Genomic DNA, 27548 nt, shown 5'->3' on the forward strand with positions numbered 1-27548 from the left:
TCTCATATTCTGATTGTAAATACTTTTTTTGCAAACATAAACAGTTTTAAGGAGAACAGTTGAAACTAAGCAAAAATCAACTAGAATTTGTGTGATTTTGTAATTCTGTAAATCAAACTAATACAATTCTGTCAACAAATGAAACATAGAAGTCACAAACGAAATTGAAAATAATGAAATTGATGAAACCAATTTTAGATGATACGTCTGTGACATCCCCAAAATCACGGCCAGAAAAGACCGGTTTGTTTATGCTTTGTTTAAAAATCAGAGTAACATTTTAAATAAAAGTGTTGCGGAATTTGTCCCAAAACAATAATATGATAAAGATTTATCAAAAGCATTTCCATAGAAATGTATTTCATTAAAAGACTCGGGATGTCATGTTCGTACAGATCAAAAGCATAAACAGTACAATACAAGCCTTACTACATTATTTCATATCTACAGGCCTATATCCGTAATCCCTCGTCCAAACATCATATATATGCTCAAGCGCCACTACCTGTAATACATAAAACTGAGTGGGTCAGGCTTGGGAGCCTGGTGAGCACATAGGGTTTTCAACCCACAATAAATAGTTTATTAATTTCATCAATCAATAATAACCCGATTACCCGTTCCCGTTATCCTCACTTTACGTCCCTAAACACCTATCATAAGGGACCTAGCCTAAGGATCATCATCGGGACGGACACTACTACTAAGGGGATTCCTCAGCAATAAATGTCCTAATAGGCAACCATGTGGGGGATGGAGTACATCTGGTGAGCACACAGTTCAAATAAACACACAGTTCAAATAAACACCTACAGGTTGCGAGCCTGCTAGTGTTCCACTGGACTGTCTAGAATAGTCCGTGATCGTCATCTATACTCCGCTAGATGACTGGATCATCAATAACATCTATAACGAGGCCTCTCATTATTTTATTTTGTCACACAGCAACTATTACATCTACCCATGTTTTACCCAACACATTTTGTAGATATAAAATACATATACAGTTTAAATCTTTGAAAACATGTATAAAACGTTCATCCAGCATAGATAGCAAGTATTCAGATAATATGCACAAATAGCACGTAATTTATATTAAATACTTCATATCTATGTGTAAGTTGAAAGTAAATATGCACTCACCTGAAAAGGTGGTGATTCTGAACTCAGACAGCGCTTCGCTTCTTAAAAAGAATTTTCTTCGACGAAACCTAGTATTATTACCACTAGAGTTTAGTTTATTATTCGTCGAGACTAATTAATAGTCTAGCTATTATTATTATTATTATATAAGCGTCAAAAAAATACTTATATAACCCATAATAATAGCCCAAGTATTTATTATAAGTTCCTAATAACGTTACTATAATTAAATAAAAGCTATATTAAAAATAGCGTAGGCGTAGCTCACTTACAGCGGGTTTTATAGAAAACCGGGCTTTGCTTGGAGCAGCGTTCCCGAGCCGAAAAGCTCTTCTTCTCGGAGCCTTCGAGCACTTCGGGGCTTCCGCCTCGTGCTAGGGAGGTTCCCTAGGCTTTTCGGGGGATTTCGGGGCTAGAGAGGTTCTAGAGAGAGAGAGAGAGTAAAGAGAAGAAAGAATGGGAAAGGTGTGAAGAAAATGAGGGTGGGAGAGGTGGTATTTATAGGGTGAAATGTGGCTGAACTTGGTGCCACATGTCACCATCTGGTGGCAAGCATTGGGGAGAAAGCAATGGCCAAGATTGTGCCACATCACCCATTTTCGCACAGCACACTTCCGACTTCTAAAATCCGTAACTTTCACATACGACCTCCGTTTTTGACGTTCTTTATATCCACGCGTAGGTAATAATAAGATCTACAACTTTCATTTTGACACCGTCAGCCAATTCTCGATCGATCTTAAATTTAACAGTACAAGGAGATTATACTGTTAAACGTCTGCGTAAAATTAATAACTTCTACATACGGACTCTGTTTTTGTCTGTCTTTTTACCGTTGATTTCCTATTAATGAGATCTTCAACTCTCATTTACGTTGCGTAAGCCAAAAACCGCTCGAACTAAAATTCGAGTTTCAGACCGTGCACTGCTAAGCCGAATCTTAGAAAAATCATAACTTCTTCATACGAAGTCAGATTTGGGCGTTCTTTTTATCGATGTTCTTAGTTTAACATATTCTACGACTTTTGTTTAGATTGATAAGGCTAAAAAGTCTTCTATCGTAAATTCACTATTTACGTCTCCCGGTGTCGTGCCGGTTTTGCCGTAAAACTTCGGCGGGCCATAACTTCTTCGTTATAGCTCGGATTTCGGCATTCTTTATATGTACGGAAACCTTGAGACGTATTCTACAACTTTATGTAGAGATATCAGGATTATCTCACACTTTAATTTTGACGCTCATTTTTATTCTTTATTAATTATACATTTATAATTAAATAATAAACACATAAACACACATAATTCACATAATACTCAAATATTTTATATTTATTACTTCAAAAAGAGTTACAATAGTTGACCTAGACTATTACATTGACAAAAATGCTTAGCCCTGAAAACCCGGGCGTTACAACGTCTATATGGATCTGCGACTCCGGGAAAAACGCAGTTTTGCAAAATGACACAAGGGCGATTTCTGATTTTCTGATTTTTCAAATCGGAAACAAGATTTGAGTGTATTTGTCTAATTTTTTGCAGATGTCGTTGAAATATATGTCAAGATTCAATCGAAATTTCTTTTCAAAACCTGAATTTGAAAAATCGGTGAAGTAGAAATCATTTTGAATTTCAAATTCAAAACTGTTTAGTTTTCAAATTCAAAATCGATTACCAGTTGGATTTCCGAAATTGTAACTGATTTTCCAAACAACATGTTTACTGAAATACCCTTTTGAAGACGTCTTGCGTAATGTTATACGTTTTTGCGTTGTCAATTTCTAATTCGCGGTTTTCCTTTATTAGGGTTTTTCTTATTTTCCAAATAACCCAACCCTATATATATATATATATATATATATATATATATATATATATATATATATATATATTTACTATCTTATAAAAGAAATCCTACTATTTCTAAAAATAGATTGAATATAATAATATTATTTTTTTAAGACGTTCAAATCATTAAGCTAATAATACAAGTAGTCATCAATAAAATAATATTAAATTTTAACCTGTGTTTTGAATCCTTATATTTCTCAACAAATTCTATCTCCTTCCCTGAATTTCGAATAATTCAAAATTGGAAACCATCAGAAAATACATGTTGATTCAAATATCCCTCCTGCAGATGGCTCTTTCTTAACAGATTTTTATTTTAATCCTTATTTGTAATTGATTTCATCATTTTTACCTTTTTGTATTTTTATCTTATAAATATATTGGGTGAAGGCTTTATTATATCAGGTTCGTTCCTAAAAAGGTTTTTACTATGTTTCTTTAATGTGTTGGCTTTGCAGGTTCAAAGAACTCAACCAAGAGGGCCAGTTAGAGCATTGTATTATCATTAGTTTGTATATTTTGACATCTTACTTTTGCAATAAAAAAACGGTTAAACACAAGATTTGACATGATTAAGTTAATTTGTATATTTTTCATCTTGTTTAGTCTAAAAATGAAACCTTTTTCATCATTGGTCCTTATACTATCAAGTTTCATCACATTGACTTCCTGATTACGGTGATTATTGTCCTTATTATAAGGTTTTATATAGATTTTGTTCAATATTTTAAGGTTTCGAGAACCTAAATCGATATGAATCCTTGAATTACATACCATCGTTGAAAATGTTTTAATTTGTGACCAAACTTGGTTTAAAATCACAATGAACAAGTTGACACCTGAGTATTTTGGTCTTCTCAAAGGCCTATTTATCGACTTTTGAATCACAACACCTGATATTCTAAAGGTTTATTTTTATAAACTATTATTAATATATTTTAGCATTTTACTTAGTAGGACATTAAATTAATAAAGGAATTAAGGAAAATTTAAAAAAAAAAAAAAGAGGACGATAAACAGTACAAGTGGTTTGGGTATGTATAAATGGAAGTAATAACCATTTAGGGGGTGTTTGGCAAAAAAACTTATTGCTTATTAGTTTATTAGCTTATAAGTTAATAAGTAAGTGTAGAGTAACTTATGAAAAAATGACGTATTAGAGGTTCCCCACCAGAATAAGTTATTTTAATCCAAACATTTTTTTAACTTATAGTGATGTGGAACCTAATAAGTTGTTTTAAAAAAGCTTAGCCAAACACCCCCTTAATATGGTATGGTAATGCTCTTGAAAAATAGATGTCATTTAATATTCATTTCTCGAAGTGAACGCAATATGGTTTTAACTCTAAAGAGATCAAATTATTTGCCGCCCGCCGCTTTGCGCGGGTAGACGGCTAGTATATATATATATATATATATATATATATATATATATATATATATATATATATATATATATCACAGATCACAGTTAGAAACAGTAAACAATGCAACTTTAAAATTTAATAAAAATCAATTCAAATACAGATAATTATAAAAATAGTTTATGGTTTTTGAGAATTAAAATAAACAATCCTTTTTTGGACATAGTGGTAATTTGTTGAATCTATCTACAATAATTTTAATTTTAGTTTTTTGAAACATCAAATCTAATCTATTATTAAACTACTTATTAATTCTATCTATCTACAATAGTTTTTAAGTTAAAAATCATGTGTTTGTTTTTTTGTTATTATTCCTCAAAAATAAAATGCTATAATAAATAGAGTTAATATTATAAAAGATATTATTGGATTTTTATTAAATTTCAATTAAAATAAAAAGATTTTGTATTGTTTCAATTTTTTTCGATTTGATCATTTATACTTTTTAACGGATTTGCAAGTAATCTTTGGGTTCTAAACAATTTTTCTCGGATAAACAATCCATTTTTCCGAAAAAATAAAACTGTAACTTTTTTTTTCCTAAAAACTTTCACATTTAACAAACTTTTCTTAACAATTTTTTCGTTTTGGCTCATCCTTTTTTTCTTATTGATTCTGTTTATGATGTTTTTGATAATTTTAAACATTATAAACATAAATGAAGCATTTGATTTTTCTCAAAACAAAGAAAAATATATTATGTTTAATTCTTGTTGGCAAAATACATATCAAAATCTAGTCTAGTTTGACAATATTTTTTTGGACAAAACATGAAAACTAAAATTATATTTCAAACATAGATTGGTGTTCTAAAATTGTATTTTCGTTTAGTTATTAAAACAGCATACGATATCATATAAATTTAGACCGTTGTTTTTCACCTTCTGTAATCTCTAAGCATCCGCTAAATAAATGTAATATGCATTTTGTAAAAAAGAATTAGATGCATTAATATTTAGTTATGTTTTGAACAAATCAAATGTTTCCTTTAAATTCTAATGTTGAAAACTATTAAGCATACTATAACAATAACAAAAAAGCATGATAATTATAAATAAAAATAAAAGTTGGTACAAACATAAATAAAAATTGAATCTCAAACGAATATAATTATATTATTATAGATCGAATTATTTTTAAAATTAAATATGTTTTTAACCGGAAAAAAACATGAAATATGAAATTAGATTCCAAAAATATTCTTAAATGTGAGTTATTTCCGGTGAAAAAATTTAAGTTTTTGTGAAAAGGAAATTAAATATTCTTATACTTTTGTTCTTACAAATTCTCCTATCCAATTAAATGATGACATATATCATTTTGATATACTAAAATATCATTAAATGATCATTAAATGTGACACATGTTATCATTTAATTGGATAGAAAGTAAAAAGAATATTTAATTTCTCTTTTTGAAAAAGAAATTAAAGACTTTTAGGATAAATAATAAGTACTTTAATATGATATTAGCCTAATAAATAACAATTACTTTATATCATTTATAAACAATGCAATATGTTTTTTTAAGTAAAGGTGAAATTTGTATTCGCTTTTGTTGTCCACCGCTTAACGTTGGTAAGATAATTTCTGATATAATATTCTTTTATTCAATGGGTCATAACATATTCAAGATATAAAATTAATGAACAGTCATTAAAATGTAGCATCTTCACAATATTATTATAAAAAAATTTAGGTACGTGATAATAATATAAAACATTATATTTTACTTTTTGTATAAAGGAAAAATACAACATCAACGGTGCGTAATACACTTCCACTTTATGCATAAAACAATTGTACATTCAGGGAGAATCTGCATAGACCTGTAGCATTATTTATTTTAATCATTTAGTAGATCATGGTGTCCACCAAACATTCTCCTGAATTTACACATTAGCCCCCTCAAGTACATATAAATCAACCCCTTTAGCCTTTCTATTACTTTTCTTTTACAAAAAAAGGACTCCCTCTTCCTTTCCGGGAATCTCTCTGCCAGTGGCCCATCTTCTTCGATCGTTCTTTTTCATCCATTGACATTGTTATGAAAAGGATTTTCTCTTTCGCCCCAAATTACCATCTTCACCTATCACGCTCACTTGCTTAATTACTCAATTAAACAATTCACTCAGTTCCAGGGTTTCTTTATCGGTAAATTTCTTCAATGGAATTGGTCAATTACTGTGTATTGTTCGATTAGACGATTACATTTGAATTCTGTTGATATTCTTAGCATATTCAGAGATAATCGCTTGATGATTACTTGATTAGTTACCATTTTTTGTGGCTACTTCTGTTTAGAGCTCAATTTGCATCAAAATTAGCTTCTGTGTTGATTTTATCTTCATTATCTGTGTTTCTAGGGTTTATAGGTCACAAATCGGGAAGCAATGGATGACGGAGAACTCGATTTCTCCAACCACGAGATGTTTGTGGGTGATATCCCGAGCAGTGGTTCCATGAACAGCTTCTTCGATGAAATCTTCAACGACACACACGCGTGTACTCATAAGCACACATGCAACCCTCCGGGACCTGATTCATCACACACGCACACATGTTACCATGTCCACACCAAAATCCTACCTGCTACGAGTGATGACGACAAAACCCCTACAGAAGACACCGCTGAATCCTCCGACAAAAAAGGTAAGAATCGTCCATCAGGAAACCGGGAAGCTGTGAGAAAGTATCGTGAAAAGAAGAAGGCGCGTGCTGCTTCATTAGAAGACGAAGTAGTTAGATTGACAGCATTGAATCAACAATTGATGAGAAGAGTTCAGAGTCAAGTAGGATTAGAAGCAGAAGTAGCGAGGCTAAAGTGTTTGCTTGTTGACATTAGAGGGAGAATCGATGGAGAAATCGGATCTTTTCCTTATCAAAAACGCCACCATCCAGTGGGTAATCAGAATTTGAGTAGTGGGTTCTTGTTGAATCCTTGTAATTTGCAGGGTGGTGAATCGATGCACCATGATCTGGACATCAATGGCTGTGACTTTGAGGATCTACAATGTTTAGGGAACCAAGGATTGATGCCGAATCAGTCTACTGCTGGAAGTAAAAGAAAAGGTAAACATCAAACAAGAATCAGATTTTAATAATTTTTTCCAAGATCTTTCACCATGGTTTTAAGTTGATTTGTGTTGATGTGATTTTTTAATACATAATTTGTCTTGATCTTGAATTGTTTTTTTCTTTCATAATAGGTGGTCGTAGATGAATTGAGTACTGGAGTGATGCATGGATCTTTGTTGGTGTACAATAACTGGTGGATTACTAGGGTTTTGTGGTCCATGTTTTTGTATGTTTATTTAGTTTCAGTTTTTTTAATCTTTATGGAGCTTAGATGAATGTTGTTGTCATCCATCTGTTTTGAATAATATATGGCAGCTCATAATTTCTGAGTACATGCTCTACTTGAATTCTATCACAGTGCAAAAGGCCTTTATGGTTTATGATACGAGTAGAGGTGCACAAAAAAAAAAAAAAAAAAAAAAAAAAAAAAAAACTAACCGGTTTAGAATGAAAATGGTTTCATAGGAATCGTTTTGTGACCGCTATATGGTCAAAATGACCATTTTACCCTTTATGTTAGTATATACGGTTATCGAATATGTTATGTTCATCACCCCACTCAAAAACACAATCTCGTCCACTACTCAGTAGCATTAGAATGTGGTCCATCTCAGTCTTCCGTAGGCAACTAGGCATTGGAGCCTCATCAACCAACTTAACGGTTGTTAAAGTTTGTGCTACAAAATGAAACTCAAAGATTTGACAACATTACAACTTGTGTGAAATGTTGAGGGGTCCAAGAAAAGCTTGATGCAATAAATCTGGTAACTTCTTTAAGGAGGATGGAAATATCATATTGAGAAACCACTCGGATTTATCTTGCAAGACGGTGAAATTTGGTCCAAATCAGGATCAAGCAACAATGTCAAATCAAAGCACGGTTTGGATGTACAATCAAAGTTTGGATCGGGTAATAAAAACAATGTTTGTGATTCAAGAAAGTTGGTCTTTCGACCTTTTTGACAACCCACGATTGATGGAGCTCATCCAAGAGACTATTCAACTTCATTTTGTCACGATAATTCGTTCGACCCTTAGACGTGATACATTGAATATGTTGAATTTGGCTAAAGAGTCAAATGATTCAAAGTTTTGAAAAGCTAGAGCTTTGAGTAAAATTAAAGTTCAATGTTTGGTTGGGGCTCCAATCGGTTCAACTGATTTGTACCTTTGTGTTACAGATCATTGACTAACTTGGCATACAATGAAACATATGACTATGTTTAAATTGTTAGGATATTTGCATTCCAAAGAAAATTCATATAGAATATTGGATTATATAATAACCCTTTTAGAATTCCAAAATATAGCTTTTTCGATATCTTTTGATTATTCGTCGAATAATGGTAGACCTCTCAACAAATACTGGCTGAAGCTTTACAAGAAAATAGATCTTATGATTTGGGTTTACTCCATATTAACATAAATTTTGCTCAAAATGCACATCGTATATTTAACAATACTTGCTCAAAATTATTTGAAACTTATCAATATGGTTCAACCAATTTACATGACTCAGTGACAAACACAATGGTGTATCATCTAGCTTTGGTGATAACGAAACAATTAGACTTTATAATACTTTTAAGAAATGAAGCTACTAAACATGTACGAAGTAGCACCCGTAGTGGCGAGATCAATCCCACTTACCGTTGAAGAAATCACATTCGAAAAATAACACAACATTAATAACTAAGTGATGAACGATCACTACTACTACCAAAACAATAAACGGTCACCACTACAACCAACGACCACTACTTCTATCAAAACTACAAAAACATATATTTCCATTGGATATGATTTGTTTCCTCTTTTTAAAGATTAAAAGATTTTGCAATTTCTTTTTTATTGTAATATATATATATATATATATATATATATATATATATATATGGTGAGGTTCAATAGAAAACCATAATTAACCAAGGAACCTATCTTTTTTTCAACTTTTAGAGCTTATTTTTTATCAAAAAAAAAAAACTAAAAATACTGAAATTCATAACTTTTTATCCTTTTTCCAATGATATCAAATTCGATTTTTTTACGTCAAATTCACAATGTGAATCCGGATTCACACAGTGAATCCGAAAAATATTTTTCACATTCACAATGTTAATATATGAATTTAGATATTTTTAGATTTTATTTTCAATAAAGAATAAGCTCTAGAAATTGAAAAAAAAGATTTGGTTCCTTGAAGAACCAATAATTATGGTTCTCTATTGAACTTTTCCATATATATATATATATATATATATATATATATATATATATATATATATATATATATATATAGATTGCATTTTTTGAACGGTTTTTGAAATTGTGTTCACCTGGTTTGTATCTGATCAATATCCAATTTCATATGTTCTATTTTTGCCTCGAATCTGGTTGGATCGTATCAAGTTTTGTCCTAAATTGATTTTTCCATTATTATTGTTAAATGTGATTTGAGCATTTGTCATGGAGCATCTGGTTTCAATGGAATATTTGGAGTTCAATGGAGCACTTGAATGAGCATGGAGCAGCTTAAAAGAGAATGGAACATCTGAGAAAGGAATGAAGCCTGTGATAAAGGAATGGAGCATCAAAGAAAGGAACGGAGCACCAAAGAAGGGAGTGGATCACCTAATAAGGGAATGGAACATCACTGATACTCCATGATGCAAGGATGTGCCTTTTTGGAGAGGGTGAGCCACCTATAGACAATGTGTATCAGTTTGGATGCTAGATGTGCCATCTAGGAGTAGGATGTGCCTCCTTATGAAGAAGATGTGTCACTCTTGAACAAGATGTGCATCTTCTAGCATGATACGCCATCTTTGTGTAAGGGTGTGCCACTTATGATGCTCATGGACGATGCTCATGGAGGATTCTCATGGACGATGCTCATGGACAATGCTCCATCATGATGTGTCATGAGCATTTCTGATCAACCATCTTGGTTCATGATGCTCCATAATGTATTTTGTTGATGCTTATGCAATGTATATCAAGGATGAAGGTTCAAGAAATGGTTGCATGGCAGATTGTGATTGGTTGACACATTTCATGGGTCTATGGATTAATGGGTTTGGCCCATTAGGGTTTTAGGTCTGAACCTAGTCTATAAATAGGGATGTATGTCAGTTATTTGTCCGTGTCTTGAATCCTTAGTAAGTAGGCGAATCTCTGCTAAATTGTACTTATAACCTTTGTTTGAGAGCTTTGTGAATAAGAATACTCTCATTCTACCCGTGGACTTGTGTCACCTTAACCGAACCATGTAAATATTGTGTCTTTGTGTGCTTTTAGTTTCGTATGTTGTTCACATTACTTTCTAACAAGCATCATCAGATCTTGGAAAATGACATCAAATCTGTTCTGATTCTTGACAAATGTTGTCTGTTTCCCTAACATTTATTATTCACACCAGACCGGTTTTGAATCGGTTTAGATTAGTATCAAAATCTGGTATGCACACCTATGATTAGAAGGAAAGAACATCCGAGACATGATCGAATGTAACATGTTTAGGGAGAATTCTATTTTTATGTTGATTATTGGATGATTTTGTTTTGTTTAGAACACTAATTTTAATGGTGGTACAACATATTTTTGTGTCAATTGTGTTGGGGTGAGTTTAGCAAGTACTTGTGTTCTTGTCTCTTGGGTTATTTATGTCTTAGGGTTGTTTACGGGAGATAAGTCACTAAGAACATCTTCAACATATTGCATCACGAACAAGACATATTTTATTTTATAAGACAATCTCGAATTCATCTTCATTTTTTACATTAACATTGTGAAAATAGTGTTTCGTCTTTGATCGTACTTCATTCTAGAGAAAAAAAATAGGTGTTTACAAAAATAGCCATATTTGTAAATGACTTTGCAAAAAAACAAAAAAACATTTTTTCGAAAATAATCATACAAATCACATGTGATTAAGCTCACTCATGATCTGATTTCATGCCTCCTAGATGTAATCGCGTCTATATGGGTTGTGAACTAGGCCCATTTTCGACCCATGGGCCGGTAGTACATATACCTAAAATTATGGAGATAACTTTCATTTTTACATTTTCAAGAAGTTGTAAATGGCTCTTAGCCATTTACGATTTAAAAATAAATTAAAAAATATACATTTTATATTTACACAATATTAGGCTGTCATGGGTCGTAGACCAGATAGCAACTCATGAAGGTGAGATAGAAGTTGGGAGACATGAAATCGTAGATGAGTCTAACTACCAGCAATTTGTGTAACTACCTTTTGAAAAATACTAAATTTTTACTATTTTTTGCAAAGTCATTAAGGAATTTGGATATTCTAGTAAAAAAAATTTTGTAACTTATAAAAATCGTAAAAGCACATCTTCTATTAAATATGTATTAAGGAATTTTGATATTCTATTAAATTCGTTTTTTTTTGTAACTTATAAAAATTGTAAAAACACATCTTCTATTAATTAGCTTTTAACAAATATGTATTATATCTTATTTATTATAATGATTTTATAAACTATAATATCACAAAGACACAAAACTATAACAAAATAAATTATTCATGTATAAAATTTATTTGAATTTTTATTTGAATCAATACATAAAAATTAAACTTTTATTTACGACTAATTAAACATATTTAACATTTAATATGATATTAATTATTACTTGTCAAATTATAACTAAAATTAACAACCTAAAGTGTTGGTATCAAAGGAGTTGAAGTGTGGAACTGAAAAACAAAGTAGGGTCGGAGAACACTGTGAGTCCATCTCACCCAACCAAATGGACAAAACAGTCATATCAAATTATCAAGTGCACATTGATTGTTTCTTTTTTATTTTTTAACGATTTTTAAAATTTGAGATTAGACTTTATTTCTTATAATAATGAAAATCAATTTTTTTACAAATAAAGTTAAAATCAATGTATATTTTTAAATTTTCAAATTTTATATTCCTATCTTAAGTTTATTTTTATGTTTAATATAATTATTTTAGTTTGTTTTGAAATAAAATATTTGTTATATATGTGCTATAGATGTAAATAGAAAAAAGGCTAATATTAAAAATAAAAATAAAAATAAAAATAAAAAAATAAAACTTAAATATAGAGTTTCTTTTTTTTTCAGATTAAACTTAACTTTACTTTTTTTTTTAAATAAACCTTGTATTTTTTTCATTTTTTCCAAAAAAACCTTCCAACTACTTTTTTACAAGTTTTTTTTTGTATTTTTTTTATTTTTTCCAAAAAAAACCCTCTAACTACTTTTTTCCAAAAAAAACCCCTCAAATTTTACAAGTTTTTTTGGAAAAAAAAATGTTAAAAGGGTTAATTCGAAAAAAATGGAAAAATAAATTTATTTTAGGAAAGACAAAATAAAGTTGCAATATAATCCAAAAAAAAACACAATATATAAGTTATTTTATGATATTAACCTTAAAAAATATAAAACATTCCAAACTGAAAAGTTAGATTAAAGTAAATTGATAACCAACACTAATGCTATGTTTGACATAATAGGTTTTAGCTAAAGAGCTAATTGCTAGCTTATAAGCTAGCTTATAAATAATAAAGTTTGGTAAAACTAGCTGAAAGATATAAAATATCATAAAAGACCATTTAGATAAATATTATGTTTATAATTAATTAAGAATATATTTGAAATAAAATTTAAAAACTCTTGAAAAACTAATCCAGGTAGCTTTAAAAAAAAAAAAAAAAAAAAACACCAAGACAATTTTTTAAGGTACTTTTTGGCTAACAACTTAAAAAAACTCAAAAAATAAGTTAGCTTATCAACACATAGTCTAACTATAAAAGATAAAGTTGTAGTTGGATCATGTACATAGTAGAAAAGTAGGTTGTAAACAAAGTTCATGTTTGTCCATTTAAGATTAACCAACAAACAAACAAATTTTCATGTACATATTTAGCTGTTTAACAAATTACCATAAAGTTACCAAAGGGAATATGCAAATTGTAAATTGTCTAGAATTGGAGATTAGATGTATTGTAACCAAATGAAAAAACTCATGTTTCTACACAACTAGAGGGGCAAAATTGTGTCTTTTTTCTCTCTAGTTTGTATTTCTCCATTTTTAGCATATCATCCAAGCCTAAATCAGATGGCAAATTTCCATACAACTTAATAGGGAATCTTGGCATGTTCGATACAACAGTAACAATTCAAGACATAAATAAATAAAAATAAAAAATAAAAAAAAAAAAGGAGAAAAAATCTTAATTGTCATCATCTTCACGATAAATGCTTTCAGCCATTTGCCATACCTGCAAAGCATTATCTTCAGCAACACTAGATATCACCCATGGCTTGTTCTTGTTCCATGAAAAGTCAGATATCTTTGCCTTATGTCCACCATGAGAAAACAGAAGCTCTGGTGGGCCATCCTCTGCTTCTCCTTCCAATTGTTCATCTCCAATCCTAATACAAGATATTGATCATAAGATTAATAAATAAATAACTCACCCAACATTTTAAAGAATTTAAGTACCTGTTTAGATCCCAAACCATCAACCTTCTGTCATCAGCACAAGAAGCAAGCACAGTTTCATGGTTCGGGTCCCACTCCACTTGAAACACCTCATCCCTGCAAAACCACATCATCACATGAGATAAAAGTCAAAGTCAAAGTCAAGGTCATGGTCAAGGTTAAGAAACGTACGTATTGCTTAAAACGTGTAAAGGTGATGTGAGCTTTCGCATGTCAAATAGACCAACAGTTGTATCTGAAGAGGCTGTAGCAAGAACCCATTCATTATATGGATTGAAAGATAAGTAGTTCACTTCTTTCTCATGAACAACAACAGATTGTTGATGTTTGTTTGTGCGCAGATCCCAAATCATAAGCTTGCAGTCATCACCAACAGATCCGAATAGAAATTCGTTCTTCAAATGCCATGATACATCTCCAACCACACTCCCGTGATCCTGTTTTCCTTGTTAGTCAACCATAAATTCTTGAAAATTAAATAGTAAGAGGATGATAATGGATGCTATTTTACCTCGTAGATATGTTTTGCATCAAGAACTTTGTTGTCTGGCATTGTAGACAAATCCCACAAGCAGATTTTGCAATCGTTGGAGCCACTTAAGAGGTAGCCTTCTTTGAAAGGGTTCCATGAGAGGCCATACCCTTCTTTGTCGTGACCTCTTAGTTTAATGTCAGGTTCACAAGAGCCTCCTTCATGATCTAAAGGTTGCTTTGTGGAGTCGAATACATAGACTTCTGAAGAACTGGTCTTTGCTGCAATGATTGATGGAGTCTGAGGCATACACCGTGCCCTGTTCACCTCTCCATCAACATGTATCCTGTGAATAACCTCTACCTACAATACATATACAAGTACATCAAACTTTTTAGGGTTACTTTATCAAAAAGCAGGCGCATAGACTCACAGATCAGACCAGTAATTTCGTCGAACAGTTTGTCTACGCTTTACATTCACAAAAGTTCTTGATACAACATTGACAGGAGTGTTTTGTCCATAAATTAACATGGTCAAATTTCAGATCCTTGCTATTCAGGGTTGAGTGAGGAATGGTTGTGTATAGAGAATAAGTAGAAATCAATTGAATAGCTAGCTGACCTTAGGGATTTTGTGGTTTTCCAAATTGCCTTCAAGTGATATCGAATGATTGACCGGCAAGTGGACTTCTGCGACGAGTAGAAAGTTAGGACAGTCGTCGGAGGTGTGTGTCCCAAGGATCAATTTGTGAACGGCGAAGGAACCGTCGGAGTCCAGCGACGGCTCTGACGGGAGCCACTGGACGGTGAGAGACGGCCACTCAAGAGCGTGAGAGACGACGAGATCGTACAAGAAAGGTGTATTCTTCTTCCAGACACGGAATTCCTCCTCCACGTGGTGTTCTTCGCCGCCGTTGTCCACCGTCGCCATCTCTCACTCTTTTCGCTGGATTGTTTTCCCGCGTAGAATTAGGGTCATAGAAATGGGGAGAGGGCAGCGGGAAGTGTTATAAAGAATTTTCTTTTTAGTATGGTTAATAATTACAATATATTTATAATTTTTATCCATGTAAATTATAATGGTTGTTTCAAATAAATATACTAAATTATTTTTTATTTCTGAATTAATAAAACAAATAATAATATTGTATAATGAAATGATAAATTGTTTATAAAATTGTTTATAAAAATAAAACAACCACAATAATTGAAGTAAATTAAAATTTATATATGGCAAATCAGAAAATTATGTTGTTTAAATAAAAATATATAATATTACAAATGAAAAGTAACAATAAAGATTTATTACAAATAATAATAAAATATGTTACAAGAATTAAAATTCTAGAAACTATTTATAAATTTCTGAAAACTTCTTTATACACAACATTAGAAGTTTTATTTGTAAGTCTATCATCATTGTCTAAAATTAATAATTTTAATCATTTTTTACTTTTAACTCTAAACAAAGCATCATATAATTGGTCATTTCTAAAAACCGGATCTTTGAGAAATAAATAAACCTTAGATAAAGATTGTCATTCGCTCTTGTTAATTGTCATTGTAAAACAAACGGTCAATGGTGTAATGTCCCAAAAAGAAGACTCAAAAATTTCATTTTTAAATTAATAAAATCAGTATTCTAAAAACATTGTCATACAAATCCAGATAAACAAATGTATCAATCATCATGACATATCAGAGTAAATCAAGAAAATGCAGAACGATGTGGTGTGTGCCCTGCAATAATCCCGAGTCCTTCACTTTGGAACCGAAAGCACCTGAAACATAAACTGAAAACCGTAAGCACAAAGCTTAGTGAGTTTCCCCAAGATATCACATACCATACATACATAAAGCATATAACGGGCCTCGCCCAAATGAGTGTAACGGGCCCTACCCTAACTCGCGTAACGGGCCCCGCCCATTGTGATTGGCTTAGGTGCAGTTGCTACCTCTGGTGCACGTTTAGAAATTTGAACACATAAAGTTTCTAGATCCGGTTGGCAACAGACCATAGATGTGATCGAACGATAGCATCATAAAGCATCACACATTATTTAGCACATAAAAACATTTTAGGCATCTTCCCTAGATAAGCTAGTGTTTGTGTCTATTCAGGTGTACTACCTAAAATATATTAGACACACTCCTCATGATCATCGCTTGGCATGCTAAGTTTAAGTCTATAAATTTTCCTAAAATTCCTAGTTCACTTAAACTAATGCTCTGATACCAACTGTGACATCCCCAATTTTCACAACCAGAAAAGACCAATTTGTTTATGCTTTATTTAAAAATCAGAGTACCCTTTTTATAAAAATGTTGCAGAATTTGTTCTCAGAAAAATATGATAAATGTGTTATTAAAGCATTTCCGAAGAAATGTATTTTATTTCTTTTAAAACTTTGGGATGTCATCGTCAATACGTAAACATAAGCATAAATAGACCTTACATTCATTTACACTAGTGATCTACATCTCCTTAATCTCTCGGTGTAAAGTAGCTTCGTATCGACACATGTGATACAAATAAACTTGAGTCGGTCAGGTTAGGAAACATGGTGAGTACGTAGAGTTTTCAACCCACAATAATATAATTATGTTTAATCATTAAACAATCATCTCAATTATTCATCCTCATTATCTTCTTTATTTCTTAGAGATCTATCCTAAGAATCATTTATCATTCACTCATTCATTCCTAATGATTGTCCTAAGGAATAGGCACGAAATCCATCATTTACCTAATGACACAACTATCAATGTTATCTATTAAGCACAACTGCCAATATTATCATTTAGGCGCAACTGCCAAAATTATGACATTCTTTATTAGGCGTAGCTGCCGATATTGTCCTTTGGGCGCAGTTGCTAGGGTTATGATGTTCTCTGTTAGGCGCAGCTACCGATATTGTCATTTGAGCGCAGCTGCTAGGATGTTTAGAGTACATCGTAGATCAAAACATCTACAGGTTGTGGCACAACTGTCAATGCTCATCTATAAGGTACTAAGTACATTGCTGCCAATGTTCACTTATAGGGCACTATGTCCATAACTGCCAATGTTCCTCTATATCAGCTTTCATCCATTATCATTCATCTACCCATGTTTTACCCAACATATTTTGTAGATATAAAATACATATACAATTTAAATCATTTAAAACATGTATAAGATCGTTCATCTAGCATAGATATCAAGTAAACAAATAATATGCACACATAACACGTAATTTGTATAAAATACTCCATATCTGTGTGTAAGATAAAAGTAACTATGCACTCACTTGTTAAGGTGGTGATTCCGAACTCAGACAACGCTTCACTTCTATTAATTTACTTTCCTCTGACGAAACCTAGTATCATTACCACTAGATTTTAGTCTAATATTTACCGTGACTAATCATTAGTCTTATTATTATTATTATATAATCGTTATCTGATACTTTCCAACCACTATGTACAGACATGAAACACCGGACGGCATGACCATTTTAGCATTTAAGCCGTTCTGAAATACAACAACCCTATGCGGCCCTTCAAACTAGATTCCATGTACAACAAGTAGTTAAAAAGATATTATAACGACACTTATATAAATCATAATACTAGCCCAAATATTTATTATAAGTTCATAATAACAACACTAATTTTAGATACAAGTTATACTTAAAGTATGGTAAGCATATCTTACTTACAAGGGGGTTTGGCTAGGAGTCGGGCTCTGCAGGGGCAAAACTTCGTCGCTGAATCTTTCTAAAAAAGATTCTTGCAGCGCTTCAACGTTCACCTTACTATACTAAAACTACTGAAAGAAAAGTCGAATCACGAGGGACCGAAATGCTCGAGGGATAAGAAAAGAAAGACTCTTGAATCAAGAGAATGGTGCAAGAAATATGAGATCCTAGAGGCTCTTATTTATAATAATTTTATTTTCAAAAACCACCCACTATAGTTACTTAATTACCTTATAGTTATATAAACGACCAAAACACCCATTTATAATACTATTTTAGATAGATTTAACGATATTTATACTAAACTGATGTCGAAAGTACTCAAAACTAGTTTTATAATGACCGCATCGTCGATACATTTCTAATGATATATATATATATATATATATATATATATATATATATATATATATATATATATATATATAGGTTCAGGTTCATTTGAGACCATTCTAATTTTGTGAGACCGTGAGACCAAATCTAAAAATAATTTTAAAATGCAAAATAAATGGAAAAATCCAAAAATTCTTTTTTTAAATATTATTTTTGGAACTTGAATTAACTAAAAAAATAAAAATAAAAAATAAAAAATAGAAAAATCCCGTTTTTTTTTTCAAATATTCTAAATAAAATATTACACTGACATATTCTAAAAAAATAATTTTAAAATGCAAAATAAATGGAAAAATCTAAAAATTCTTTTTTTAAATATTATTTTCGGAACTTGAAATACGTGAAATTGTAACGCCTGTGTTTCCGGGCTTGCCGTTTTTGGCAATTTAATAGTCTAGGTTAACCTTTGTAACCCGTTTTGAAATAATAAGATTCTATTATTTAAGTATTGTGTGTTTTGTGCTTAATTGCTTAATTATTTGGTTTGATTAATTAAGAATAAAAATAAACGTCAAAGTTTAAGTGTAAAATAAACTTAATATCTTTGAATAATGTTGTAGTAGTTGAAACGAGGTTTCCGAATATATATAGAACGCCCAAATCAGACTTCGTATGAGAAAATTATGATTTATCAAAGTTTCGGCTTGCAGTGTGCAGCCCGAAATACTCGATTTGAGATCGAGCGGTTTTTAGCCGAAGCAATCTAAACGAGGATCGAAGGTCTCGTTGTTGGTATCAAAGCGATAAAAAGTTAGGCGAGAACGGACGTCAAACGAAGAAGTTATGAATTTATAATGAAGTTTTTCTGTCGCGGCCTATTAAAAATAAATAATAAAAATAAAGTCGAAATTAGCCGACGGAGTCTAAACGAAAGTTGTAGAGCGTAGTCTCACCTTCACGTGGATATAAAGAACGTCGAAAACGGAGTTCGTATGAAGAAGATATGAATTTCCGAAGTTTATTTAATATTTTGTATTTAAATTTAATTGGAAATTCGGAAGCATTATCCGAGGACGAGTCACCGGTCTGATCCGAGGTACGCCCCGCGTACTCCGAAGTGTCGACATTCGCAGCAAGTGGCTTCGGATGACGAACGCCATGGCGCATTCGGACTAGTACGCCCCGCGTACTCCGAGGCTCCAGCCTCCTATAAATAGGATCTGAAGGCAGCCGAGTCTTTTGTTCATTTTCTCTCTTCTCTCTCCCGTTTTGCATCGTTTTGCGTGCCAAAAATACCCCGAAGCCCCGGTATCATTCTCAAGCCCCGAGGCAAGTCCCGAGATCCCGAAGATCCCGAGAAGTGCGGTTCCCGAGCCGAAGCTCTGCCCGCGAGAAGTTCGATTTTTGTGAATATCTTTCAGATCTGCTGAGGATTACTACTTCTACAACTCGTAGTGCTGTCCGATCATGTTCTGATCAAGTGAGTGTATACTACCTTTCACAAACACGATAATAATACAGGTTTGGTTCGAGTGTATTAAGTATATTGTTGTTTATAGGTGTGAGTGTGTAGTTACCTTCTTCTAACACATAAATATTAAGTATTTTCTATAAAATACGTGCTATGTGGATAGTATATTGTTGTTTATATGTGTGAATGTGTATTCACTCTCTTCTATCTCATAGATATGATTTATTCTCTATGAGATATGTGCTATGTGTGTGTGTGCCTCATCTGTTATGTGGATTATGTGTTGATCAAAGCATGCTATACATGTTTTTAAACTATGTATAAAAATGTAAATTTTTATCTACTAATATGTTGGGTAGAACATGGGTAGATAGTTGGTGTGTAATAAACAGATGAGAGGCCTCGTTGTTGTTTGATTTAGTCATCTAGCGGAGTTTAGATGACGACCACTGGCTATTCTAGACAGTCTTGTGGAAACATTAGCAGGTTCGCCACCTGTAGGTGTTAATGAACTTGGGTGCTCATTCGCTGTACTCCATCCCCCTCATGGTTGCCTTATTTGACTTATATTGCTGAGGTACCCTCGAAGCATGTGTTGTCGCCCCGATGAAATATTCTTAGACTAGGTCCCTTATGTTAGTTGTTTTAGGGACATAAAGTCAGAATAACGGGAATGGGTAATTGGGTTACTGTTGGTTGGTGGAAATTAAATATGATTATTTATTGTGGGTTGAAAACCCTATATGCTCACCAGGCTCCCAAGCCTGACCCATTCAGTTTTAATTGTATTATAGGAAGTGGCGCGAGGGCATGAAATGGATGATCCATCAAGTTGTTTTGTTTACAAGTCTGTATATGTTTATATTTGTTGAATGACTTGTAATGTTATCGTTTATGATTATTGGTCTGTATCGGAACATGACACCCCGAGTTTTGATTATATAATGAAAAATACATTTCTTTTATGAAATGCTTTGGTAAACATTGTTTTATCATGTTTTGTTTTTGGGAACAAATTCCGCAACTCTTTCAAATCAAAAGGATTTACTCTGAAAATCTTTTAAAAGCATAAATGAAAAACGGTCTTTTCTGGCCGAGATTTTGGGGATGTCACAAAAATATTCTAAATAGAATATTACACTGTACATATTCTAAAAATAATTTTAAAATGCAAAATAAATGGAAAAATCAAAATGTTCTTTTTTTAAATATTATTTTCGGAACTTGAATTAAATAAAAAAAATAAAAAAATAAAAAAAAATAAAAAAATGCGTCTCACGGTCTCACAAAATTAGGCCGTCTCACATGAACCTAACCCTATATATATATATATATATATATATATATATATATATATATGATTTATACTTTATTTTAATATGTAAATATGTTATTATAATTTATACCTCGTTTTTTGGCGTTCTGTATATCCACGCGTAGCTATCGACGAGATCTACAACTTTTGTTTAGACTCCGTCGGCTAATTTTGACTTTATTTTTCATCCAAATTTTTATAAAATTAAATGATTTTATAAAATCATAACTCTCTCATACTAACCCCGTTGTTGTCATTCTTTTTCTCAAAATTCCTATTTTAAGGAGTACTATGATTTTTGTTTTTGTGACATTAGCTAAAAGTCAATCATTCTCTCTGTAGCAAATAAATATTATTCAAATAAATATGAAACTACCTAATGTTATTTTATGTTAATTTTAATGATTATTGGTAGCAACAGAGAAAACCAAAATAAAGAAGACAATAATAACATGCCTCACCGGTTTCGTTTTTGTCTATGTGCATACACGACAATGGTTTGAGACTTTTATCAAACGTTTGGTGTGCAACTACTTATTGGATACATACTCGTTATCAGTTTCATTATCTAGCAAGTGGAACAAGTTCTCTTCTATTTGTTCATCAACAACCAGATTGTGCAACCATCATATCTGTAAATGGACATAATCAACAGATTACAACAACCAAATGATTTATAAAGCAGACATTAAATGAAAGACATTAAATGAAAATCATTGATTACAACCAAATCAAGTAGGGGAATCCTTCACAGGTGATGTAGAATGTACCCAAGTTTAACATCATCAATTCAAATTTAAAATATATAAGAAAACCATCAAAGCCTAAATAACCTTGTATAGAAAATGAACCAAATTATGAAAATACATCAAGATAACGATTCTCACACGATATGAAGAAGAAAGACATAATCTGCCTAAAACATACATAAAAAAATATTTACCACCGTAAAACTAAAAATCCATTGATTTTGTTACAAATGTATAAGCCGTAGAATAATTCTAGAATTTTCCAGAAGAGAGCCACTTTCACTATAAAATGGAAATCTTAAAACATTATCTAAAGAGAAGACATTCGGTGATGGAAGAAAAGAGAAAGAGAGAACATGCGATAGAAAACTTAATCGCGAATAGACGAATTAAAACCCTATATGGTAATCCAAAAATCAAATGAATGAATTTCTCAAATTAGGGTAAAATTTGCGTGTTTTCTTGAACGCCGGAAGCGAGAATAGCAAGATTAGAATAAAAAATTTAGATAACACATACCTGAAAAACCAACATCCCAAAATGGGTGTGCCGATCCAATTTGATGAGCGTTTGAGTTATGTTCCATTTTAAAAAATGTTAGACGCGCTGTAGACGGAACTAGAGAATAGGGGTTTATATAGAATAATGAGAGTTGAAGGAGAAACGAGATGATAAGACGTAGTGGTGAGTTGCGTTGTTCTAAGGATGGGTTACGTGGAGGTATTAGAACATTCTCAATTGGCTCTAGGCGGCACCAGAATAATATGCAACACTTGATGATTACGAAACAGTGTGGATTCAATTCCTTGGTCTTCAACTTGACGCCATATGTTCTTTCTTTAAACCCATCACATGTGCAGTACCGTGGAACGACACAAATTGTTATGAGGCGATGTTGATATTAGTGGTGTCGTTTAGAAGGGAATCGATGTGGCATCCATTACACTGTATGAATTTGATTTTCGCAGAAGGAGATAAATAAGGTTTATATATATATATATATATTAATAGATCTTTTATGAGAAAAATAACTATTAGATGTTATTATTAGTTATTAACTAATAAAAGCAAGTATTGCTATTTTAAAAAAAAAAATCTTTATGTTTAGACATTGTATTTATATTGTATGTTTATACTATTAATATAAATTAATTAATTACGGTGTTTAATTTAAAAAATATTAATTAATTTACATGCATGAGTTCAATATTTTAAATTTTGTATTTTTCTCAAAATTGAAATTGTTAATAACTTTCCTTAATTTATGTCTTCAAAGTTTTGACAAGTATTAATGATTTATTTACGCATATCTGATTTGTCCAAAAAAATTTATAACTTATACATCTTAAAATTTAAGATATATATATTGATATTGTGTCTCATGCGATCAGTATAGTATGTGATGCTTTAGAAAATGCTTAAAAGTGTTAGTATTTTGGATAAACTTTTGTTTATGGTTTAATACACTTAATTTGACATCCTGAAAGTGTTGAAATGATAATTGTTCCTTTTAAAAAGAAAATGTTTTTGAAATCTATGAATTTTCGTTGTTAAATAAAAAGATTTTTTAAAAACTCGAGTTTGAATTTGTCTTCAAAATAGTAAAAATAAGGAATGTCACATTATAACTCCTAGGTTATATATATATATATATATATATATATATATATATATATATATATATATATATATATATATATATATATATATATATATATATATATATATAAACTCAATGTGTCTTGTTAGGCTTCCGGCCTGACCTAATACTTTGATATTGTCTCTCATGTGATCATTATAGTAGGTGATGCCTTAGAGTATGCTTAAAAGCGTTGGTTATTTTGGGTAACATTTGTTGGTATAAGTTCTTCGTTTTCTTCTTGAAATATTCCTGCATGAAAAGAATTAGTAGCAAACATGGTGGTTGAGGCTCGAGTTGGACTTGATTCCCTTAAACAGATTCGTCGTCTGTTCATAGTGTACAACAACCTTAACAGTATGTGTACTGCCAGATATTCTCACTTGTCTGAAAGAGTCGCCAGAAGCAGGTGTACAGAGAAGGAGGAAGAAGAAGAGTATTTTCATTTACGTGTCAAATGAGATGGTAGAGGTCTCCTTTTTACAATTGAAAGGTAACAGAAACAAATCAATTCGATATTAAGGAATTGATTGTGCATAATTGATATTAAGGAATTGATTGTGCATTGAATGCCAATAAATGTCATTAATTACATAATTAATGCATCTGTTATAGAATTCAAAATAAGGACCAAAAGTGTCAAATTTAGCAAAACCGAGGGTAGTGCTAGCCCGAGTTTTTGGAGCTGCATTCGTGTCTGCAGGTCGCGCCAATGCACAAGTTCGGTGTTTTTGGTCTACGATATCCAAGATTTGCACCCCCTGCACGCGGGTAGGAATTGTAGTAAAACCATAGACACAAGCTTGTAAGCCTTTCATGCATTCAAACTTATAAACCTTGTTGAGTTTGGTCTTTCTACCAATGTGGGACTCATTCCCACATTCATCTCTTTTGCTAAATTTATTCTCAAATACTCATCTTTGAGTATCGATATCACATTCACATATACTCCATTTTGGACATATAATATATCGTTTCGAAGTTCTCACGGAGGCAAACACAAACCCACTTAGAGTTAATTATATAGACAACATATGTATGTATTTATATATGTACAAAGTTAGTAAAAATATTTATACTAAAATTTTCCAACAATCCCCCACATGAATGGAGATTGATCTCTGCACATCCAATTTCTAAACGAAATTTTCAATAGTTGAATCCTGCATAGGATAGGTAGGTACTACCCTTTAAACCCTCCCTTAATAATTACACTTAATCTCCTAGCAGTTAATAGATCTTGATGTCTTTGAACCGAGCTGCCATTTGTGTAGACGATAACGTAATTCTCATAGGACTATCCCTGACAAGTTCATATCCTCATAGATGTGTTCGTTTTGGTCATGAACACTAACATGGTTCTACAAGAGCTTTAGGAATTGTTCCCCCATAATTCCCTTCGAAGCGACCCCACTTCTCTCTCACATAGGTGATTCCATGAATCATTAAAAACCATATGTGTATCCTAATTTTGTCACTATATATAGGAATGGACTAGGAAGTAATGTTAACTCCCCCCCACCCCCCACAATGACCTGCCTCACTCATACAATTAGGTTGTCCTTTTGAACCCAGATCTTGGGATCTCCAGTCTTCTGGGTAAGGTTTCATTCGTATGAATTTATTCATTCATGGGCTTTAGTCCCATTCCTCTTGACGACTTATAAACCCAGATCTTGGGATCCACAATGTTATCCTTTGACTTCACCTAATCAACCGTGATAACCCCCGTAAGGATTAGTTGTCGTATCGTTTTATGTAAACATCTAATGTGCCTTGATTTCCCATTATACATTGTGCTTTGAGCTCTACCAATTGCCGATTGGTTATCATAATGTATACATATGGCCGTTATCGGCTTTGGCCATTCGGTAATGTCCTCTACAAATTGACGTAGCCACTCCGCCTTTTCAGCACAAATATCTAAGGCGATAATTTCAGATTCCATCGTGGATCTGGATATAACTATTTTCTTGGATGATTTCCAGGCTACAACAGCACCTCCAAGTGTAAACACATATCCACTTGTAGATCTGGAATCTTTAATGTCAGATATCCAATTTGCATATGTGTTTCCTTCAATAACTGTTGGATGTCTGCCATAATGCAGTCCATATTGTCTCGTGTATCTCACATACCTTAGCAACCTAGTAATACTCTTCCAGTGTTCAAAACAGGGTTTACTAGTGTATCTACTCAGTCTGCTCACAACATATGCTAAGTCGGGTTTGTTACAACTCATTAGATACATCAAACTGCCAATAATTGTTGAATATTAACATGATATTTATAGGGTTTATGCATATATTGACTTAATAACTAAAGTGCATATGAAAAATATCAGGTCGTGTGATTGTTAGATAAATCAATTTACCAATAAGCTTCTGATACTTAGTTATATTAACCAAATAATCTAATTTATCCAAATCACACTCCCTTTTAATGATCAAATTAGACTCAAGAGGAGTTTTTATAGGCTTTCATGCAAGCATGCCAAACTCATGAAGCAGCTCCATGCAATACTTTCTTTGATTAAGACAAACACCATTATCATTTCTTAAAACTTCTATACCTAAAAAGTATTTCAAATCCCCCAGATCCTTGATTGAGAACTGAGACTTAAGGGAAATTTTGACATTATCTAACTCAACTTTGTTATTTCTAGTTATAATGACATCATCCACATAAACAAGAAGCACGACAACTGTATTTTGAAATTTCCTAACAAACAAAGAATAATCATTTATACTATGTTTGAACCCAAAAATGGAAAGATAGGAACACAATTTCTCATTCCACTTTTTAGGGGCTTCTTTAAGTCCATAAAGAGATTTTAACAATCTACAAACCTTGATATCATCCTTTGAATGATTTCCTTCAGGTAGACTCATATAAACACTTTCAGAAATATTTCCATACAAAAAAGCATTATTGATGACAAGTTGATAAGGAGGCCATAAATTATAAACATTGCGAACAGTTACTATTTTAGCCACAGGAGAAAAGGTCTCCTCATAATCAATACCTTCCCTTTGGTTATAACCTTTAGCTAGAAGTCTGGCTTTATACCTTTCTATATCACCATTGGATTTATATTTAATTTTATAAATCCAACGACCACCTATGGATTTTCTTCCTTTAGGAAGTTTAGTAATTTCCCAGGTATTATTTCTATAAAGGGCTTCCATTTCCTCATTCATATCTTTAACCGAATTTGGATATAAAGCTGCTTCATTATAAGTTTTTGGCTCAACAGTTTTATTAAGAATAGAAATAAAACAAAGATTATCACTATTAAGAGCTGAATAGTTAACATATCGCTCAATTCCATATTTGTGTTTTCCCTCTACAACATAATCACTAAATCTAACTGGCATGTGAGCATTACGTCCAAATGTATTAACCCTAGTTGACAAGCTATCTGAAGGATTATAATTAGTTGAATCATTTTCCTCAATCAAAGTATAAGAACTTGGAAGCATCTCACTAGAAGGAGGCACATGTGCCTCACCGGTCCGGTTGCTGACATTAGAAGGACAAGTCTCATCTAGGTCACGATCTACACTAGCACCATCCAACTAATGGTCACTTCTCAAGTTTTCTAAACTAGTGTTATCAAGAAGAATACTAGAATCCAATGACTCATCATAAGAAAATACGTCACTTGAATCCAAAGGGACATTGGATTTATCAATGAAAGATGAAGACTTAAGCTTGAAAAGAAACATTGATTCATAAAATTTTACATCCTTGGAAACAAAAACAAGATTTGAATCAAGACTAAGAACTTTATAATCATTTTTATCAGAAGTATAACCAAGAAAAATGC

The 27548-nt window shown here is 32.0% G+C and overlaps 2 protein-coding genes and 1 long non-coding RNA gene across 3 annotated transcripts; 1 reads left to right on the forward strand and 2 right to left on the reverse strand.

Moving 5' to 3' along the window:
- Positions 1 to 330: 330 nt before the first annotated feature.
- Positions 331 to 1596, reverse strand: LOC145094479 (uncharacterized). The gene is made up of 3 exons (XR_013703374.1): positions 1416 to 1596; positions 1144 to 1211; positions 331 to 505 (listed from the first exon to the last, which is right to left on the reverse strand). It is a non-coding gene; the product is annotated as an uncharacterized LOC145094479 (long non-coding RNA).
- Positions 1597 to 6315: 4719 nt separating this feature from the next.
- LOC145092461 (basic leucine zipper 19-like) lies at positions 6316 to 7842 on the forward strand. The gene is made up of 3 exons (XM_079030396.1): positions 6316 to 6568; positions 6781 to 7486; positions 7624 to 7842. The coding sequence occupies exons 2-3, from the start codon at positions 6808 to 6810 to the stop codon at positions 7635 to 7637; spliced, it is 693 nt and encodes a 230-aa protein (XP_078886522.1). The 5' UTR covers positions 6316 to 6568; positions 6781 to 6807; the 3' UTR covers positions 7638 to 7842.
- A 5757-nt stretch (positions 7843 to 13599) lies between these two features.
- On the reverse strand, positions 13600 to 15464 carry LOC145092462 (WD-40 repeat-containing protein MSI2-like). The gene is made up of 5 exons (XM_079030397.1): positions 15095 to 15464; positions 14510 to 14833; positions 14170 to 14435; positions 13999 to 14094; positions 13600 to 13928 (listed from the first exon to the last, which is right to left on the reverse strand). Exons 1-5 carry the CDS (start codon positions 15401 to 15403, stop codon positions 13727 to 13729), a joined length of 1197 nt encoding a protein of 398 aa, XP_078886523.1. The 5' UTR covers positions 15404 to 15464; the 3' UTR covers positions 13600 to 13726.
- Between the last annotated feature and the right edge of the window lie 12084 nt (positions 15465 to 27548).

This window comes from Lactuca serriola, chromosome 3 (assembly GCF_051521515.1).
Source record: "Lactuca serriola cultivar US96UC23 chromosome 3, Lser_US96UC23_V15, whole genome shotgun sequence".
Taxonomy (NCBI): Eukaryota; Viridiplantae; Streptophyta; class Magnoliopsida; order Asterales; family Asteraceae; genus Lactuca; species Lactuca serriola.

Excerpts from the sequence above, each read along its gene's own strand:
- LOC145092461 (XM_079030396.1), top strand. The coding sequence starts at position 6,808 with ATGGATGACGGAGAACTCGATTTCTCCAACCACGAGATGTTTGTGGGT.
- LOC145092462 (XM_079030397.1), bottom strand. The coding sequence starts at position 15,403 with ATGGCGACGGTGGACAACGGCGGCGAAGAACACCACGTGGAGGAGGAA. Across the intron at positions 14,834-15,094 it reads AAAACCACAAAATCCCTAAG|GTAGAGGTTATTCACAGGAT; the intron begins GTCAGCTAGCTA and ends TATGTATTGTAG. Across the intron at positions 14,436-14,509 it reads ATGCAAAACATATCTACGAG|GATCACGGGAGTGTGGTTGG; the intron begins GTAAAATAGCAT and ends CAAGGAAAACAG.